This window comes from Podarcis filfolensis (genome assembly GCF_964270895.1).
Source record: "Podarcis filfolensis genome assembly, chromosome: 17".
Taxonomy (NCBI): Eukaryota; Metazoa; Chordata; class Lepidosauria; order Squamata; family Lacertidae; genus Podarcis; species Podarcis filfolensis.
In genome coordinates this window covers 20,106,663-20,126,434 of record NC_139621.1, presented here as the reverse complement: position 1 = coordinate 20,126,434, position 19,772 = coordinate 20,106,663, and the positions used below count along the sequence as shown (strand labels likewise).

The 19,772-nt window shown below is 38.9% G+C and overlaps 1 protein-coding gene across 10 annotated transcripts in view; it reads right to left on the bottom strand.

The window, feature by feature from the left end:
• KDM4C (lysine demethylase 4C) overlaps positions 1-19,772 on the bottom strand; it is a gene marked incomplete at its 5' end in the record, with an annotated part of 182,636 nt that overhangs the window by 152,422 nt on the left and 10,442 nt on the right. For 8 of the 10 annotated variants that reach the window (XR_014542979.1, XM_083592984.1, XM_083592980.1 and 5 more), the window contains 4 exons: positions 1,903-1,952; positions 6,704-6,897; positions 11,963-12,077; positions 13,494-13,669. Coding sequence is in view for 9 of the 10 variants with exons in the window: in XM_083592984.1 (XP_083449110.1) it covers positions 1,903-1,952; positions 6,704-6,897; positions 11,963-12,077; positions 13,494-13,669 (535 nt within the window). Of the gene's footprint in view, positions 1-1,902; positions 1,991-6,415; positions 6,898-11,962; positions 12,078-13,493; positions 13,670-19,772 lie in introns of those variants that run through there. The other 2 variants (XM_083592977.1, XM_083592983.1) reach the window with 2 other exon arrangements.

Below are 19,772 nucleotides of genomic sequence, written 5' to 3'. Positions count from 1 at the left end.
ATTAACCTTTGCTGATTATGCAAATTGTAGCTGTGAGGCTGTCGTGACATTTTCATCATTTTAAAACAGCTTGTTTTAAAAATTCCATTGTAATCTTTATGGACAGTGAGTACAGTATGAAGATCACATACACCTCATCCCCAAATCCTGGTAGTGACAAAACAAACTTGCCAAAAAAGATAAATAAATGAAAGAAAGATGAAATGAACAATGCAGCTGGAAGAACATTAAGGTTTTTGCTTATGCACTAGTAAAACCACCTTCTGTGTTTTAATTCACTGTTCAGGCCTAGGAACACACAACTTATTTTAAAAAGAACATCAAAATTATACTATTTGTTAAGATGACCGGCATTTTTACAAACACACTGGCAGGGGCATGAAGAACGGCACACAGCAGACTCTGGGTGGGGAGCACAGCTCAAGGGAGCCCCCAAATCTCAAGGGAGGCTTAACAATGGCTCAAGGGACTACTGCTCTGTACAAGAAAAAGAATCAATTGTGCATGTATAAAAAGAGCTTTCTGAACCAAAGCCCCAATAATCAAAGATGCATGTTGGAGTCGCAAGTGTACCCCTAAATTTTAAGCGTCCCTCTCATTAGGCAATAGCGCATATCACATGTGAAGACTTCTATATATGCAATGAAACTTCCCCTTTCCCACCCCAAAACTGCTCTGGGGGGGTCCTCAAATATTTTGGGGGGGTGCACACAGAGGAGAGGAGAAGAAAAGAAAGTCTGATTGCACAAATGGAAGCCAATTCCACCCACTGGCAGACATCACTGGATGTCGCCCATCAGCCAAGATTGTGAAGATGAGAATTTGGTTTGGTGTTACTCGTTTTAATAAATTAGATATATTTTTATGATATATGAATTCATATACAGTATGTTCATATATGTTCTTTCTTCACAAGAGGCCTGTAGGTCTCCAGTAAAGCTTCTCATAATAACCTCAATTTCTTTTCTTTAAAAGCACCTTTATATTTCTACAATACTGCACTGTCCTCAAATGTATACCAGTGATTGCCCCCACTGTAATGGCTGTTCAGTAGTGGAAGGAATGATCGTTTAGCTTAGAAAAGAACAGACACTGATAAATTTATTACTGTGTGAAGGTGCATGGATAAGAGCTCTTTGATTTTCTATATTTAATTAACATGGTGTTCTTACCTTTCCTCCGTATTACTGTCTCACTAGTTTTTGGGGACTGGACTTTATGCTAACAGTAGCCATATTTATTGCTTAACTTTCAGGAAATGAATGCATAAAGTTATTTCTGCTGTATATGTCTCCTCTAATGCTCTTCAACTTTTTGTATTTTTATGCTATAGCGGTATATAACTGTTTAAATGGACAAATAAGAATTACTTCTCATATCACCATTTCCATACTAAGTTGAGCAGCAGGGAGGGGCAGTTTCTAGGGGATATTACTCTTAGCGGAAGAGCACAGGACTTTATTTCCTCCCCCACCAACCCTGTCCCGTCTCCAGTGCAAAATACTCCCTTTACCCAAAAGCAATTGCAGCAAAAAGGGGTCACTGACACTTTATCGTGTAATGTCACATATAAGGTATTGCTTTGCCCCAAAACGTTAGTCGTGGTATTATTTCCAGCTAAGTATTCTACTGGCAAGCGTAATATAGATACAATAAGAATTGCAAAGAAGTATACATCCAATTTTAAACTGCTCCTAAACTTTATATTAAATATGTATTTAGACAGAAATGACAATATATTGCAAAAATAAGGATATAAACATGATTTCTTCAAAATCATATGATTTCCAAAGACAACAGTCTTTATTTTTAAAAGCAATTAAAGTGGCAACCACAACTATTAGATGCCTTTCTAAAAATAAGGTACTTCTGAACGGAATGTCTTTGATATATGTATCTTACCTTGAGCTAGTCGTTCAAGTCGTTTTCCATGTTCTGGAGGGATAGCATACCTAAAATTTACATAAAAAGAAAATAGAGAAGAGTTCATAATCACTGTCTACCTACAAAACCACCTTTTTTTTTTTTACAAAATAGAATTTGAAACAGCTAACATCAAGTTTTTTAAAAAAGTAACAAAAATTTCTCTGGGTGGCCTACAATAAGTAAAAAAAAACCTGAAAGGCAAAGACAAAATCATTAGGAAGTGGAGAAACCTACAATAATCAACTCAAACAGAATTCATTGCATTCCCCAAAACTAAAAACAGTTGTTGTTTTTTTTAAAAAAAGCTTACTCAACATAAGTTGTTTGAAACAACTGGTACCAAAAGGACCAGATAAGACTCAATTGGAAGGCCTTTCTGTAACCAGGGTGCTACTACTGAAAAGGCCTGGTCCCCGGGTTACACCCACAGCCCTCTGGGAAACATGCTTTTCCTGACTGTTAATGTGGGCTTGACATATAGGTGCTTCTTTTTACTTTTTCTCAGAATTGTTAAAAACTACATGTTGCCATTGACAGGCTAGATGCCACATGTCAGTTTATAGGCAATGCATAATGAGTCCTAAAATATCACCAGTGAAAATGTCATTCTTTTCTTGCTTGATATTATTTGAGCTGCTTTTAGTTTCAAATGTTAAGTACCTGCTGAGTGCTAAGCACATCAATAATAATGTTGACACTTAAGATATTTTGCTGTCAGTGGATACCCTTTCAGTGTGGATACACTTTTAGTGGATACACTTTGGATTTATGCTCCCCCCCTTCTAAATTTTGATATTTAGTTACCAGAACCTGGCTTTCTTTATTATTATTAAAACTTTCGTTTGAGAAACCAAACCCAGATAGGCAAGTGATAGGTGATTCATGTTATCAAAAACTTCTCAACAAAGGTTTTTCCATCAAATCTATGGAATCCATTATTTTATAGTGGAAGAATATGAATCAAACTCACAGGCAAGATAAATTCACATGGTCTCTGTTAAATTATGCTAAAAATGCAAGAATTTCCAGTGGAGTAGTTGCCTTTCTTGAAGCAAAAACAGTAAGAGATTTGTGGCACCATAAAGACTAACAACTGTATTATGGCACACAACTTTACAGTCAGTTCCATCAGATTCATGCTAGAAATGTAGTTTAAATTGTACAGCATAGCTGTTGAAACTGTGTATATGTCTATTAAAACTATAATATAAAGTATTTAAAAAGAGAGAGAACAAAGGGGAATGCCATTATCCAAGGATTATTTAAATAACTGAAATAAGAGGGTGTGGTTATTGGTCTTTATATAAATAACACTGAATACAACCTATTCAAGCACCCTATTTCCTCAATACTTCTTTTCAATTTGCCCCCTTTCAAAGTGCTATTTCCATACAGAAAACATGGGCTATTAAGATTTAAGTTCACTTATTTGCATATATTATGTACTGTTTGAATATTAAAGGTCCACTCATTTTAACTGAATTGGATTGCACCCAGAAATGATTATGTAAGGAAACCACTGTTCCAGATGATTGGAAGCATTGATTGTCTGTATGCGTATATGTCTACTCCAGAACACTGTTCACCCTAAATTAATGGTAAGGTAATTTACAGAATATAAAATATATGTCCAAATGGCTCTTTAAAACATTTTTCTTTTTGAACAATATTTTTCATCAAACTTACTTTGGGACTAATGGAACCCATACTTGACCATAAGCTGAAGTAGCAGCTCTCACTGGGTGACAAACAGATTGAACGTATTGTCCTTCATAAGTAACTAATGGACTTTTAGAAAAGCTCAACCAAAAAAACAAAAAAAAACCTCTTCCAGCTTTAGTACAATATATGATTTTTCAGATGAAGCATGAAGCCCCAAAGACCATTTCTGTATGTGTGTTCATAAACTGCTTGAGCAAATAACTTGGCTCTTTGGGGTGTTGTTGTTGGAATATACCTTGCATACTATGATTTCTGTAATTTTGTGAACTATTGCAACATAATTTTACAAAGTTCATTTACTCTCTGCTCTGCTACAGCTGGGTATAAAGTCTGTTGAAAGTAAGCTCATTTCAGTAAACATGTATCTGACTTTGAGGTGTCACTACCATTTATTAAAAGGATCCCTGTATCTCCAAGAATAAAAGTGAGTCAACACCAAAATTAGATGCGGCAGTCAGTGAGGCAAGATGAACTTGCATTTCTGTTCCAACTGATATCAAGAAGCCAATGCAACAGGGATGCCGAGGGAGAATGGTATAAAGCACAATCATAACCATGTCTAATCAGAAATCAGCCCCATTGAATTCAATGGGACTTACTCCAAGGTAAGTAAAGTCAGGATCGCAGTCTTAATCTTTTTTATTGTATGATCAAAGCAATCAGCTTCTAGAAGAAAAGGGGGTATAAATAAAAGGAGGCTACTTCCTGTTCTCATGTGGTTTAAGGCTACTCCAGCTTTTCAAAATGGGTTTCCAAGATCTCTGGTAGGAAAAGGTGCCTTAGAGTGTCTGATGTGTATTTATAGGAGTCCTCTGGGTATGTTTAGCCTCCAATTTTTATTGCTGCAAAACTATGGGAAATAAACAACCCCTAAGTGACCTCTAGGACCATTCAAGCATAGTATTTCTTTACCAAATATTCAGGATTGCAATCCTAAACCATTTAGGCACTTTTCAAATGTTATAGTACAACTGCAGGGATGCATCCACAGCAAAGTGTTTCCTACATTTCCAACGTAACATTTAAATTGCATTTTTATTCTTAGATATTAGTTTAATGCACTGGAATAAAATAAATCTGAAATCTGTTTTAGCAATGTGATAATAAAACATATCGTTTCCACTTTAAATTATATGAATATTGTATTTATTGTATCATATTTTGACTATCATTGAATAAACTTGATGTTTAAATTTGAGCTACCTACTTTTAAAATGTTCAGCTGCATTATCTGAAAAGGGTGCTTTTCTTTACTGGAGTCACAATACAATTCAGTTTATAAAAATCAATCATTTCAAATCAATGCATACAATTAAAAATGAAAACCCCAAACATATTTTACACCAATGATGTGAACCTAGAGTGCTGTACATCATTACTGTCAGGAAAATAATAGCTTTTTTGCCCATTTAAATGAAAGCAATTAGCCTTGAAATAGAAACTGGTCAACACACTAGTAGTTCTGCAAGGAAGAAGTGCTACATATTTGTTTAGTGCTTGGTGCTTCATTCTCATCTAAATGCAACTGAAAGGGAAGTATTGGTAGGGCAAGGTCACACAACTTTGGCACTGATACAATTTCAAAAAAGAATCTAAAGCACGATGCCATTAATATCAGTACCACTGCATTACAATATTCAGCTTCCTTTACACAGAATGCAGAAACTATTTTTATTCCCAGATTCAAATATTTGACCTTGGAAATAAACCCCATGCTTTTGACTGTAACTTGCTTCCCAGAAAGCTTACTGTGGTGCCTTTAGCGATACAGTGGTACCTCGGGTTAAGTACTTAATTCGTTCCGGAGGTCCGTACTTAACCTGAAACTGTTCTTAACCTGAAGCACCACTTTAGCTAATGCGGCCTCCCGCTGTTGCCGCGCCGCCGGAGCCCGATTTCTGTTCTTATCCTGAAGCAAAGTTCTTAACCTGAAGCACTATTTCTGGCTTAGTGGAGTGTGTAACCTGAAGCATATGTAACCTGAAGCGTATGTAACCTGAGGTACCACTGTACTAGATATATACTTAAATTAAAATGTACAGGGTGCTATTGAAGTAAGTTTTATGCAGATCCACTGAAATTAATGGACCTAACTTAGCCATGTTTATTAATTTTAGTGGGGTTGCATGGAGTAAGACAGTGGAATATCATCTGCAGCTCTCTGAGTTTCACTGGCGAAACATGGCCAAACATGTGTAACCATGTTGCGTACTTGTAACGTCATTTTAGTTCTCATGCGTTCATTTATATGTGCTCTCTGGCACACACAGCCTCACAGCTGATTACTGTTGTGATACTGCAGCTTCCTAATTTATCTGTATCCCCTTCTACCATCTGATTGCCCATTGTGTCCCTAGACCTTTGTTACCAACAACTTAATGCCTTGGCAGGAGCTAAGCATTCTGTGATATCACAGGAACCAGCCAATGACAGCAGGTGGAGCAGCTTTTTTAAAAAAAAAAAATCGGTAAGGCCTATAGCCTGCATTCAGGCCTTTTAATTTGCATATCACTGATCTATTGGATTCTGCCTTTAAAAAGAAGTTATTCTGATGTTTAAGGGAAGGATTGGAAGCCATTGGGGAAGAGCTGCAGTTCAATGGTAGAGCATCTTCTTTGTGTGCAGAGCTCCCAGGTTCAAACTTTGATATCTCCAGGTAGAGTTAAGAGAGACTCCCACCTGAAACCCTGAGAGGCACTACCAGTGCTGAGCCAGATGACCTAATAGTATAAGGCAGCTCACTATGTTACTATGGCTCTGCAGACATTACTAGTCTGAAATTCCCATCATCCCTGACTACTGACTACGCTGGCTAGGACTTATGGGAGGTGGAGTCCAACAACATCTGGAGGGCCACAGGTTGCCCAGCTCTACTTTAATGTATTCTTCTTTCCTCGCAAATCTCAAACTCCAGATGTTTTACACATTTCCCACTGGGCTGGATCCTTCTGTTATTCACATACAGTGCCCTGAAACAAATGCCTGCTCTTCTCCTTTAACCTTCAGAAACCAATAAACATTTTGGAAAATTGATTTTCCTAAAGAGTTAACTTGCCAGGATTTCGGTTCCCCAAAGTGGAGGTAATTAATGCTGTAGAGATCCATATCTTCAGTATGCCATGCAAACGTTGTCTTCCACATGCCAAAATACAGATATGGGGTGTTGACTCCCTCAATTGAGATTCCGCAGTCTTCTTCTACGACATCCAGTATAGTATTAAGATGAGCGATATTCCATTCGTTAACATTCTGAAAGGAATATACGAGGACACAACTGATCAATGTCAAAAAAGATAAAAAGGGGGGGAAGATATGAACAAAAGCAAACTTGCACCATCAGCTTTTCACTGAGAGGGCAAAATTCAAGACAAAAGAGAGCTGTCCCACAGGACTTGAGGATGACTGTTTCTTTGTATATAGGACAAAGGATGGCTTCAGATACATGTTAAAAACAAAATCAGTCTCTTAGCAGCAGTTACTATTTCAACATTAGTAGGAACTACTCTTTGCTCAAGCACTGTCATTTCAGTATTGTATCTCTTGAACTAGGTATACTTTTAAACAAAAAACATAACAGGAATAGAGTTAAGTACTGTCCTATAGTGGCCAATTATGAAATAAGGTGCAAATGCAATAGCTCCTTAAACTTTCTACCTTTTTTGTAGCAGAAAACACACACAAATCTGTTGCACTAGACTAGACAAAACCTAAGAAAAATATGTCTGTTATTAAGAACTCCATAGTTCAGCTTTCTTTGTAGAACTCCACAATTTGTTCTAAATGACAGCTACTACCTTAGGATATTTCCAAGTGTACAGAAGAAGACTTCATCAGTAAACAAAACAGACAGTTATATCCATGAAATACAATGCTATCAGTGCTTTCAAGAAGTGCAGTTATTACCACAGTAAATCATGAAAGAAATGTTTGCTTTGATTTTGCAGCTTTCTAGAAATAAAAGCATGAGTTTATACCCCATCTTTAATCCTCTGTTTAAGATTTTACTACTACACTTTTCCCCATTCCTTACCCACCCCCGTAAAATACTAGATAACTATTGATAAACCTATTTTCTATAAATATGTTAACTCTGATATCAAAATATCACTAAATTTAGGGGTCGTATACCTCTGACTACCAGACACCGAAGGCAATTACTGGGACGGACAATCTTCATCATGCCCTGTGAACTACCTTGGTGGTTGTTGAGGAGCTTAATAATAATAATAATTCAGGAGGCACGCTTTTAGCTTTGCTCTGCAGGTAACTTGCAACAATTACATGCTCTTTGCAAGCAGTGCAGAGGAAGCAAGACTTAGCATAGACTTGTTGCAGTCATTGGGTTGTACCCAGTGCCAGTCATACTCAGAGTGGCCACAATGAAATGAATGGAACTATGATCCATTAATTTCACTGGGTCTATTCAGAGAACAGCTTAATTGGATACATGCCATTGAGATATCTTACTTGATGGGACTGAGAAGTGCAAAAACTTTACATGTATTCTAAATGAAACTTTAAATGAAAGCACGAGCCTCAGTTCAGTTTGATTTACCTTGGCAAACAAAAATTGCCTTCCGACTTGCACTCCCTCCACCCTCATTTCTCATATGAGGCACCTCTGAAACTCAAGTCCAAAACAGTATGAACTTAGAATCCCTTAACTTGATTGGAACATGAGATTCACTGTTGCCCCAAGACTGTCCTCGTAAAACTGTTGCAGGAAACTTGGGAATATTGAAACCTGTTGGTTAGCATGCTACCTGTTCTGAAGCTTCTTTCCCACCCAACCCAGTCTCAGATGCCTGTCCCCTGAAGCAAAGTCCACCTCCCCACCCACCCTGAGGCCATGTTGTTCAATTTCTCTCCAACAGGCTGTTCTACAGTTCAGTCTCTGTGGTTCTCCTCAAAGGCCTGCTAACATTTGTTCAGTCTTGTGGTACATCCATATGAGTAGACTGCTGCAGCCCATCTAGACCCTAAGCCTTGCCTCCTCCTCTAGGCTGTTTCTTTGCCTCCTTTCAATCTTTGTTATTTTATTCAGGTGAGTTAGGAACCTTGAGTTCCCTTAAATAAATTAATCAATTTTTGGACCTATATTGAGAGGCCTCTAAGGAATCAAATTTGCTTGCTTCAACAACCCATGACAATCATAGTATTTTCCCTGCAGGGAGGAGCAGCAACCCAAAATCCATTCCCCGTTGAGCTGGGAACTTTGGTCTAATGACAACTGCACACCCTCAGGTCACGGTGAAAGTTAGGAATCCTGCACCCAACCTTCTCCTCTCATTAGAACAGGCTATTACTGGCATTTCAATATCTCCACTTCTCCCTAACTCCTCCATTTATTAAATCTCATTATCCTTCTGTCCTTGCATGGCTCAAATATATCTAATTTCATTCAAGCATTCCCCTGGAGCATCTAGCCCTCCAGTTCTGCCTTCTGGATCGCTAGTGCCAGTCCCTGCTCTTTATACAGAAACAATTAGATCCTCTGCTTTCACCTACCTTTGTTTCCATCATATCAACAAGTGTGAACTATTTACCCAAACATGAGTTTGGGTAGTCTAGGTACAATCATACTCTAACCAACCATTTTACTCTTCAGTGATTCAAGCCACAAAGCTATTTTACTCTTAAATGCCATTTTAGTGCTGCAATTAACCAAACATTTTTTTTTCTCTTTGGAGCCAAAATTGGGACCCAGCGGTTCTTCCTAATTCCGCCAATTAATTAAAATGACTAATGATGCGGTGCAATGGGTGTGCAACGACTCTGGATAAAAGATCCCAAAATATCAACCCTCCAAGATTACACATGTAGACATGGATGTTCATGTACAACGTGTGATTTAGAAACACGTGACGCCTTGGTTACAGTGCACTGTTGAAACTGGAGTACTAGACAAGACAGATCTTTTCTGTACAAACGTTCAAACTAGGAAATACTATATGTTTCCTGGACACTAGTGGCTAACAACTGGTGCAAGCTTCCATAAATCCAAATGGGCTTTGAAGTTGTGTTACTCGAACAGCAGTTTCCTATGCCACCTGGGAAACCATTTTAAAAAGCAGAATCCTGTATTATATATGGCACAGGGCTCGGCTCTCCAAAGCAAAATGTAAAAAAAATCCTCTGGATGATTCCAAATAGCTCCTTGACTCACTGACTTTATTAACAGAGGGGTTGTTTTCTACAGATTTTGCACTGATTTTAATGCCACTTGAGTTTAAAGAATTCAGACATTTTTATCATGCATAATATGCTGCATCACAATGGAATGACTGGTTGGAATATTGGAATATTCTGGTTGGATTTTTTTTAAAGGAAGCATTATGGAATAAAAGCCATAATATAATGTTGAAACTACATTGCTTCCATTAAGTCTTCTGCATTGTTTTTACTTTTGATAACACAATTCAAATATTTCATTTATCACATATGGCTTCTCATGAGGAAATAATTACACCAAGCACTTTTGCTCCTTCCACTGCCTCATTTCTAGACAGATTGTATTTTATCCATCCTTATTGAATACATGAAAATCCCTAATTTGAATAAATATGAGAGATTTATATTCTAAATTGAGAGATTTCACTAACAGCACAACACATATGAAAATGTTTTCTTGTGCAAGGCCGCCACCTGGTGGCTGAAGAAAATATACATACTGTATATCAATTGTTCCCTCCTAAAGATGCAAGACTTCTCTAACAACTTTTCACTTTGCATTCCTTGGCATGTTAGAAATGTTTCTAACCTCCATTTAACCCAGCACCACTTCTGTGTTTTATTTTTATACCCTTCCAGACGTTTCCTTCAACTTCTTTTGCTTTCTGTCACCATTTTCCCTGCCTAACTTTTCATTATGTACAGCCATACCTCATGTTACGTTTGCTTCAGGTTGAGCGTTTTCAGGTTGCATGCCGCGGCGACCCGGAAGTACCAGAATGGGTTACTTCCGGGTTTTGCCGCTTGCGCATGCACAGATGTGCAAAATAATGTCACGTGCATGAGCAGAAGCGGCGAATTGCGACCCACGCATGCGCAGACACGGGTTGCGTTCTTTTCAGGTTGCGAATGGGCCTCCGGAACGGATCCCATTTGCAACCAGAGGTACCACTGCATTATTCTTGGGGGTGTCTCCTGCTTCCTTTGCAACATGTTATATTGATGCTTATTAAGTGTGGAAACAGGAAATAAATTATGTAGCTCCTTCAGAGATGCAGAAGAGGAGACATAAAGATAATTGTACTCCACGAAATTCCCAAAGGCTTACAACTTTATAGTATCAGCAGTTGCCAAATCAATATACCTCTATTAAAAGCTTTTCTCCACCATTTGGGATAGCTATCCCAATTGCATTATTGGCCTTCTTGCATTAAAATGCCCAAATACAGGGCACAGGACAAGAGTTCAAATGCTGCCGTTTCCCTTCCCTCTGGCTGTGAGTTGCATCACGTGTCTTCTTTCTAAGCCGACAGAAGAGGAAGAGAGCTTGGTATTCAAACAACTTGTAACCCAAACACTGCAAACCTGGAAGTAAGTGTTCTGATCTGCGAACTTTTTTCAGAAGCCAAACGTGCTCCGTTTTGAGTGTTACGCTTCCGATTTGAGTGCCACACTTCCATTTTGACTGTTATGCTGAGGTCTGTCTGTTCTTGCTATTTATTTTTTGTTTCTGTGGCTTTCTTTTTTTGTTTTTGTGACTGTGTGGAACCCAGTTCAGCTACTGATCAATTGGTTGTGTGACTGCAGTACATTGTTTATTGCTTTCATTTTATGGATCAATGGTCTCGTTAGATAGCAAAATTCATGTTAAATTGCTGTTTTAGGGGTTGTTCTTAAAAGTCTGGAATGGGTTAATCTGTTTTGCATTACTTTCCATGGGAAAGCACGCCTTGGTTTTGGAACCGACTTCCGGAACAGATTAGGTTTGAGAACCAAGGTACAACTGTAAACTACTATTGGGACAATTCTATGTATGCCTACTCATACATAGAAAAAAGCTCTAATTTTTTTTTACTTATTAAATTTGCACACTGCCCGTCATCTCAAGATCTCAGGGCAGTTTCACAACATAAAAATATTGTGTGCAGTGGGCCATACTCTCATGTGGTGTGTAGACTGCAGCCTTTGCATGTCACGCCCACCTTCATCAAACATTCATAAGAATGGGGAAACTGCAAACTCATCATACAATGAGCACATGCACTGAAATAAATGGAAATCAGATAATAGTCAAACTATGGGCTTTTTTTTTTAATGATGCAACTTCAGCTAATTTATAAGGATGACTGAACAGAGAGCTTACTTCATTATATATGCTTCCGTTAATATCAGCTCCATAGATCGGTGCCACAAAAGTTAGATTTTTCCAGTATTTGCGCTCCAAGTCTTCATAGTCTAAATGTCTTGGGGTACAATATCTGAAAAGGGAGGAGAAGAAAGAAATTAGTTACAAAAGGTCAGCAGTTATAAATTCGTTGTGTGTCTTGTAAGACTTATGTGATTATTATTATCGGGGTGACATGTTATCACACCTGAAGTGAACAAGGAACTTTAGATATTATTTACGGGGAGGGGAGTCTTCCTGCAAAGTTTATCTACTGTACTGAAAGTCCCAAGAATCTGGCTCTATTACCAACTAATATCAACAACTGGCTGATCTCTCCAAGCCAACGAATTGTGCTAGGTGACTTGGTGTTTTCCTTCTCCTATCCCTCAACCGCACTATGCCAATGCAGACAGATAATTTTGAAGCACCTCTAGCTAAAGTACATGAATATAAACCAGAGTGTGAAAAAATAGCATAGAAACGGTTTGTATGCATTCATCTATTTGTCTCATTCCAGTTACACTGCGTTGTACCATAGGCCTTTTGAGCAAATTCATTTTTCCAAGCCTATCTCGAATGCATATGCCATTTCCTAATCTATGCAGTCTCGTTTAATACCATAGTTCTTCTCTGACTGTTTTTAGTGGGCTTATCTTGCATATCACAAATGTAGAAAACCAAATACAAGAGTTAGATATGAGATACTATATATGAACCATAACCAAATATTGGAATTTTTGAAATAAAAGTAATTCTTGTAACACTCTTAAAAGTAGCATTAATATAATGCATATTTCACTTGACTTAACTAGAGCTGCTAGCTTTGCTTTGCTGAAAGGTCTTTTGCCTGGCAACTCAACAGTCCTCCAGCAAATGCAGTAGGAGTTTCCTTTCCTTCTGCAGCCCGCTGCAGCCCTCCACCTGCTCCAAGAGATTTCCCCAACCATCCAGGTTAGATTTTGGGGAAACACCAGGCACTGCAAGTAGGAGGAGAGGAAGTCCAATTGTGCAAGCAGGCTGACAACATTCATTGCTTCTAAATTGAAATCAAAATACTGCTATCAGCTTATTTTCTAATAGTTTTAGGCAGCCTCCTACCAAAGAACCAATAATATAAAAGCTATATCAATATAGTTTCTAAAGTGAAACATTCCCTATCTCCAAAAGCTGTGTGACCTTGAGAATAGAAACTGTCTGCAGAACAGCCTGTGTGGAGGGTTTGCAGAAAATGTGGAAGTGTAAAAATGTGAGGAATGTGTTTTTATTAGCCCTTAGAAGCAATGTATTAAGGAATTTTATTGAATTCTATTGGGGGGAAATGCATACATGAGCCTAAGTATGCATTTGTATGCATTCTTAAACTATAGCTTTTATTTAGAAACCATAAACTGCAATCTATAGATTATCCTACAGTATACATGACTTAATTACTCTAAAGTAAAACTGTAACTTAAGCGTGCAGCCACATAATCTCCACCTTGTGGTGGCACTGAATGACTATACCTACTTGTCACTGTTGGCAAGTTGCCGAAACTCCTTCACAGTCATTGGCTTTTTCTGAATGTTGTACTGAGTGAAGAGCCCTGATTGTCCAGTAACCATCTGTTGAATTGGAGCTGGTATAATCAGAGAATCAATGTCATCATAGCATTTTCTTGGCTTCCACTCCTTGGGGGGAATCACCTAGAAATTTAGGGGAACAGCATATTAACAGCAGCCAGTGTAACTTAAAAGAAGGTTTAAAAGGATGAAAACAAAGAGTTACATTTAATGAAATTCTATATAAGGAAAGCCAGCAGTATTATCTGGAAAACTCAACATTCATGTAAAGCCAGTAGATTTGGTGGCCTAATGGCAGATATTAGTTGCCAGAATGCTGCTTACCAGTGGAATTTTCTATTTGTTTTCTTTGAACAGCAGCCTCCTGCTCTATAGTATCAGTGCCAAAGCTTCTTGCTATATCTCAAGGGGGAGTCAAAAGCTTTGCTAAATGTGCATTATTTGATCCATAATAAGGGCAGATAATCTCTGCCAAATATTGCTGGACTATAACTTCCGTGATCCCTGACTATTGGCCATGGGATTGATGGGAGTTGGGAGTCCAACAAGATATGGAGGGACACAGGTTAGATACCCCTGGCGTGCAGCCATACTGCCCAATGTTTTAACAGAGAGAATATTTGATCCTGGATTTTAATTTCTGAAAAATGTGTTACATTGTGTTAAATATTACCTTATGCATGATAGAAAAAGAAGGTGAAAATAACAGTGGCGTAATAGCCACAGGCTAATATTTGTGTTAACTCCAAATTATGAATAAAGGCCAACCTATGCTAACTCTGAAGGGTTGGGGGAGCACTGTGGGTTAAACCACAGAGCCTAGGACTTGCCAATCAGAAGGTCGGCGGTTCAAATCCCTGCGACGGGGTGAGCTCCTGTTGCTCGGTCCCTGCTCCTGCCAACCTAGCAGTTCGAAAGCACGTCAAAGTGCAAGTAGATAAATAGGTACCGCTCCGGCGGGAAGGTAAACGGCATTTCCGTGTGCTGCTCTGTTTTGCCAGAAGCGGCTTAGTCATGCTGGCCACATGACCCAGAAGCTGTACGCCGGTTCCCTCGGCCAATAAAGCGAGATGAGCGCCGCACCCCAGAGTCGGTCATGACTGGACCTAATGGTCAGGGGTCCCTTTACCTTTATGCTAACTGTTTTATAAAAGAACTGTCAGGCATTCTATATTGCATTTTGTTTGCGGCAGTGAATATTAAATTAATTGGCTGAGATGCCATAATGGCACAAAACATTCACAAGTGTTCCAAGTACTCTGGGGACAAAAGCACTTGGAACACTTGCAGATCAATTTCTGTAAAGGAAGGAAAAGTTGTCAGTTCGCAAGGAATTAAAAACTTCACATGGGGCTCTGGGGACAAAAATAGCTTTTCTGACAGCCAGAGGATTGGAAAGCGATCCTAGGACAAATTAAAGGGCAGGAATTCAGGGACGAGGTAAAGGAGGTGTGAGAATATTTTTAGGTAAAGAACTGCATTACTTAAGCGAAAAGCTGGCAGGGACTACTTTCTAGTAGTGGACAGGTCCAGACCCACACACAATCACAATTCATGTGAATTGTATTGTGTTTTACAAGAGTTTTGAATTATCTTCCATGTATCAGCTAATTGTCATTTGGACTAGAAGCTGTTGGCCTCAGTGCTTCTCTTCACCAAAATGAGTGATTTACCAGAACAATTTATGGCTTAATTCTTTAGTAATACGTTGGCTTTTACTTTTTTCTGGTTTAATTTATCTGCCTTGCTTTTATACATGGATGCAGTCAGCACAGGGATTTGTATTTTAATTGTAACTTGCTCAGGAATATTTTAAAGAAATAAACTGTGTGTTTTATACATGTGACTTAACTTTGCAAATTACAATGGCTCTCAACTAGTGGAACTTTAATTTCTTCTTGCGACACAACTGTAGTCTGGATTGTGTAAGGATTGTGTTTGTTGGCCTAGGTTCACGGACAGATACACTGCTTGACAGAAGGATACTTGTAAGCATGTGGACAAATTGTATACTTTAAGAGCGTTTTTCCCCCTGCTAGCCCAACCCTCCACATGCACAGGCCTGCACTCTTGGAAGTTTGTACCCTGTGCCAAGTGAGTCCTGACTCTTGACATGCTGAAGACCACTGGTCTACAAAATTTAGATAAGGTTTTCCATATTCTGGGGCTCTGGACCAAGACCAAAGTAGTCTACACCACGGAACTAAGCTTGAATACACTTGATCAGTGCCTTGAGGGATGCTGGCATATGGTCACAAGTTTTTCTTTTGTTGACAAAAAGCCTGAATTTCTTCAGGGGTGGACTTTGGTAATATGGTGCTCTGAGCAAAGGCAAAATTTGGTGCCCCTGCCCAAGTATTTCTTATTTTCACAATAATTCCTTTAGGTACAGTTTACCCATATTTTTACCTGTACATTATCTGTACAAATAAAGGTATGGTGATGATGATGCACCCCATTGGCTCAGCACCCGGGGCAGGGACTGCTCGCACCACCCTAAATCCATCATTGATTTGTTTTCCAGATAAACATTAATACACTGAAGGTCTTTTTTAAGTGCTTTCGGACTGAATTGTCTTTACATTAAACTGCACAAGTCTAAAATACATGACAAAATCAATTTCAGCAAAAGATGTTGCCACTTAAAAGAAATTGTGAAAATGTAGGCAAGTAAAATCCTGAAATTAGTACATGTCTCTTCATTTATGTACATCAGGTAAAAACATATGACAGAAGCTTTAGCCAGTAAGATGCTCTGCACAAGTATTTATTCCACAAATTTTCAGAAAATGTATGCACACTTGAAAAGGAACTAAATATTGCTTAGGGAGGTAGAGAAACCGTGCATTTAAGATGTATGCATAAAAATCAAATATGTGCATAGCAATTCTCATTTTCATGACTATTAAGCATGCACTTGTGATTTGGGCTACACGGTGTGAATATTCTAAGAACATTTGCATGCTTTTCTTTAACTCAAGGTCAATGATGATTTTTTTAAGGCCACAAAGCTCAAACTATTTGAATTCTCACAGTATCTTCTCTTGGAGCCAACATGAATAAATTTCTGAGAATTTATATTTAACAACATACCACTGTACTCTACTACCTATGAAAACATATTGAGTCAGTTTCCACCCCAAAGAATTTCAGCATTATATGTCATACATTATATGGTAAAAAAAACTGGTTCTGAATGGAAAAACAACACAGAGATAACTAATCCAAGGTCACCAAGCAGATGGCTTCAACAAAAACAGCACCAGAAGCCCAGGGAGCAGCAGTTGAGCAAGCCCGAAGACATGGAGATGGAAGCATTCCCACTTCCACACTCTCCAGCTCCTCAAGCCCACCCCTACCTCTCATCTTCCATTCTCACCAGCTGATGCCCTGTGCTTCATGCCTTCCATAGGCCTGGACGCAAAGAACGAGGTGCAGCTTCAAGTCAACAGCTGTGAGCCACCAGGATCCTGCTGAGGTTCTCTCAGCATCTTTATCATGGCATCTCCCTACCACTTGGTGGATTCAGCTAGCTGCCCCATTCCCTCCCTCTACCGGCAACCTCATCTTCTCCTACCATATAGGCCAAGGTTCAGCTGAAGAAGCTGGAGATGCAGCTGGCAGATGAACCATCGTGCAACGAGAGCATCCCGAGCATGGAGGCACTGCTGGACCTCCTTGTCAGGAGTACGTGCAGGAGCCAGGCCCTGTGACCTGGGGCTTTCCTAAGTTTGTTCTCAAGAGGGAAGGCGTGGCCACACAGGTGAGGCCGATTGGTAACTCACAGCACCTGATGACAAGAGCCGGGAAGGGATATAAGATCAGCATTTCCCTTTGGCTCTTTGCCACAGCAACATGCTTCTTGCCTTGCTACGTTTGACTTCTTGACTCCTTGCTTCCTGACCCTCGACTCCTGGTTTCCTGACCCTCGGACCCTTGGCTTCCTGGCTCCTGGCTTCCAGACTCCCGTTCCTGCTCCCATCCCGCCATCTTGCCCCCAGTCCCGATGTCCTCCACCAGGACTCTGACCACCTGTAAACCAGACTGTGACACTCCTGGTCAACCTCTACACAGAGTGCAGCCATGACTTGCCACTCCAGAAGGACAGGGTTGAGTGGGGATGGATCTCCTGATTATTGAGAGGGATGTGTGCAAGCTCCTCATCAATGGCAACTGGGCAGGCTACCCAGAGTCAACCTTACCATTGGCGGTAAGCCCAACAGCCCCTTCATCTCCACCATGGCCCACTTCCTGAGGATACCAGCCAGTGCAGCATCTGGCTGCCCTGGCTTAACAAGCACTATGTGTATTTTATGTATGTTTTAATGAAATGAAAAGAGTCACTGGGGTGTGTAGAGTGTGTGTCTGAACTTAACTGTGTTTAGCTTTTTTTTTTAGTTGCTATTTTATTAATGTTAGTATTTTATAGATTATGAAAGCTGTATTGTAATACGTAATTCGACTTTTGTTGTAATTATTTTTAGTTGCTTTTCGGCTAAGTGTTTTCTAGATCATAACTGTTTTATTGAGGATTTGTTAATTATCTCATAAGATTTATGTTGTATTTGTGATGTTCTATTATGCTTTATTATGTTATTGTGGTGTTTATTGTTTGTAAGCTGCTATGAGACTCATTTGAATGAAAAGCGGCACAAATACAATAAATCAAATCAAAATGTTGATTGCACAACACAGGTGGCCACTTAATCTGCTTGATAAGTAGATGACCCTCTACAGGTTATCGTTTAAAATTATGTTGTATGCTTGAAATTCTACTCTATACTGCTGATATTTCACCGTCAACGTTAAAAGAGGCCCCTAGGACAAAAAACCATGTATCCTTACTTCATCAACTTTGGATCACAAAATGCACCTTTATTTGTTTCAGTGTTCTTGTAGTACTTGATTAATCATTGTTCTCTTCTTTTTAACATGACTGCTGGCCTGTTGCCTACTTTTATTGTCCTATTATTGTTCAGTATTATTTACCTTATTTTACTGTTTTGCTGCATTTGTAAGTCACTTTATGAATACTTGATATCATTTAAAACCATAGTATTAACAATAATATTAAGACTCAGCCTCTAACAATGCAATCCAATGCCTCTCTTCTCAGAAGTGATTCCCGTTTAACTCAATGGGACTTTCTCCCAGGTAAATGTGTATAGGATTGCAGCCTAAAGCGTGACTTTTAAGATCCTTTCTCTGTGAATAATGGACTAGGGTTTCCAGTAGAATACAGTCATTACTAAAAATGCATACTATATTAAAAAACTAACACCATATGCAGCCTTTTAACAAAGTCACTTCTCACTGATGAAATGCAGACCAGATAAATAGGACATTTTAAAAGAAAAAATAATTCTGGTTTTAATTTTCAAACTGCATACTATATAGCGGCTAGGACAAATTACAAGTTTTAATAATCAATATTCAAATACAAATGCCAACATGTTAATAAAATGTTGTTTTGCATCATGCATTACACATCAGATAGAAAAGATTACATGGTAGCTGTGTTTACCTTAGAAATAGGCCTGGAGGAATTGAGGACAAATAAGTTCAGCACTACTGGGGAGAAAAACCACCCATCCCTATTATTACAACATACTTTACCCTGACCAAAGATTCTAACTGTTGTATTATAATGGAAGAATCCAAACGCATCCATTACTAATTCCAATACAGTGGTACCTCTGGTTACAAACTTAATTCGTTCCGGGGGTCCGTTCTTAAGCTGAAACCATTCTTCTCCTGAGCGCTTTCACTAATGGGGCCTCCCGTTGCGTGCACGCCTCCGGCACGCAATTTCCAATCGCATCCTGGGGCAAAGTTCGCAACCAGGAGCAGCTACTTCTGGGTTAGCGGAGTTTGTAACCTGAGGTGTTCATAACCAGAGGTACCACTGTATAATATTGGACAAAAGATGGATATTACCGCAATGAAGGAAATCGAGGTTATTCTTTGTTTTGGTATCATGTTTCTTGGCTTTGGACATTTTAGTGCAACAAGAAAAGAGAGAGAGTTTGTTTGTTTGTATATGTTATATCAAATAATGTATAGTCAGTCCATTGATTTCTTTTAGCTGCCACAGAAAAGCCAAGGTGAATATTACATCTGCAGTCTCTTACAATTATTATAATAAAATTAAATGCCATAATCACTGAAGACATACTACATGATTTTTAGGTTGCAACTATGAAGCAATACAATCTCAGGAGGCCAG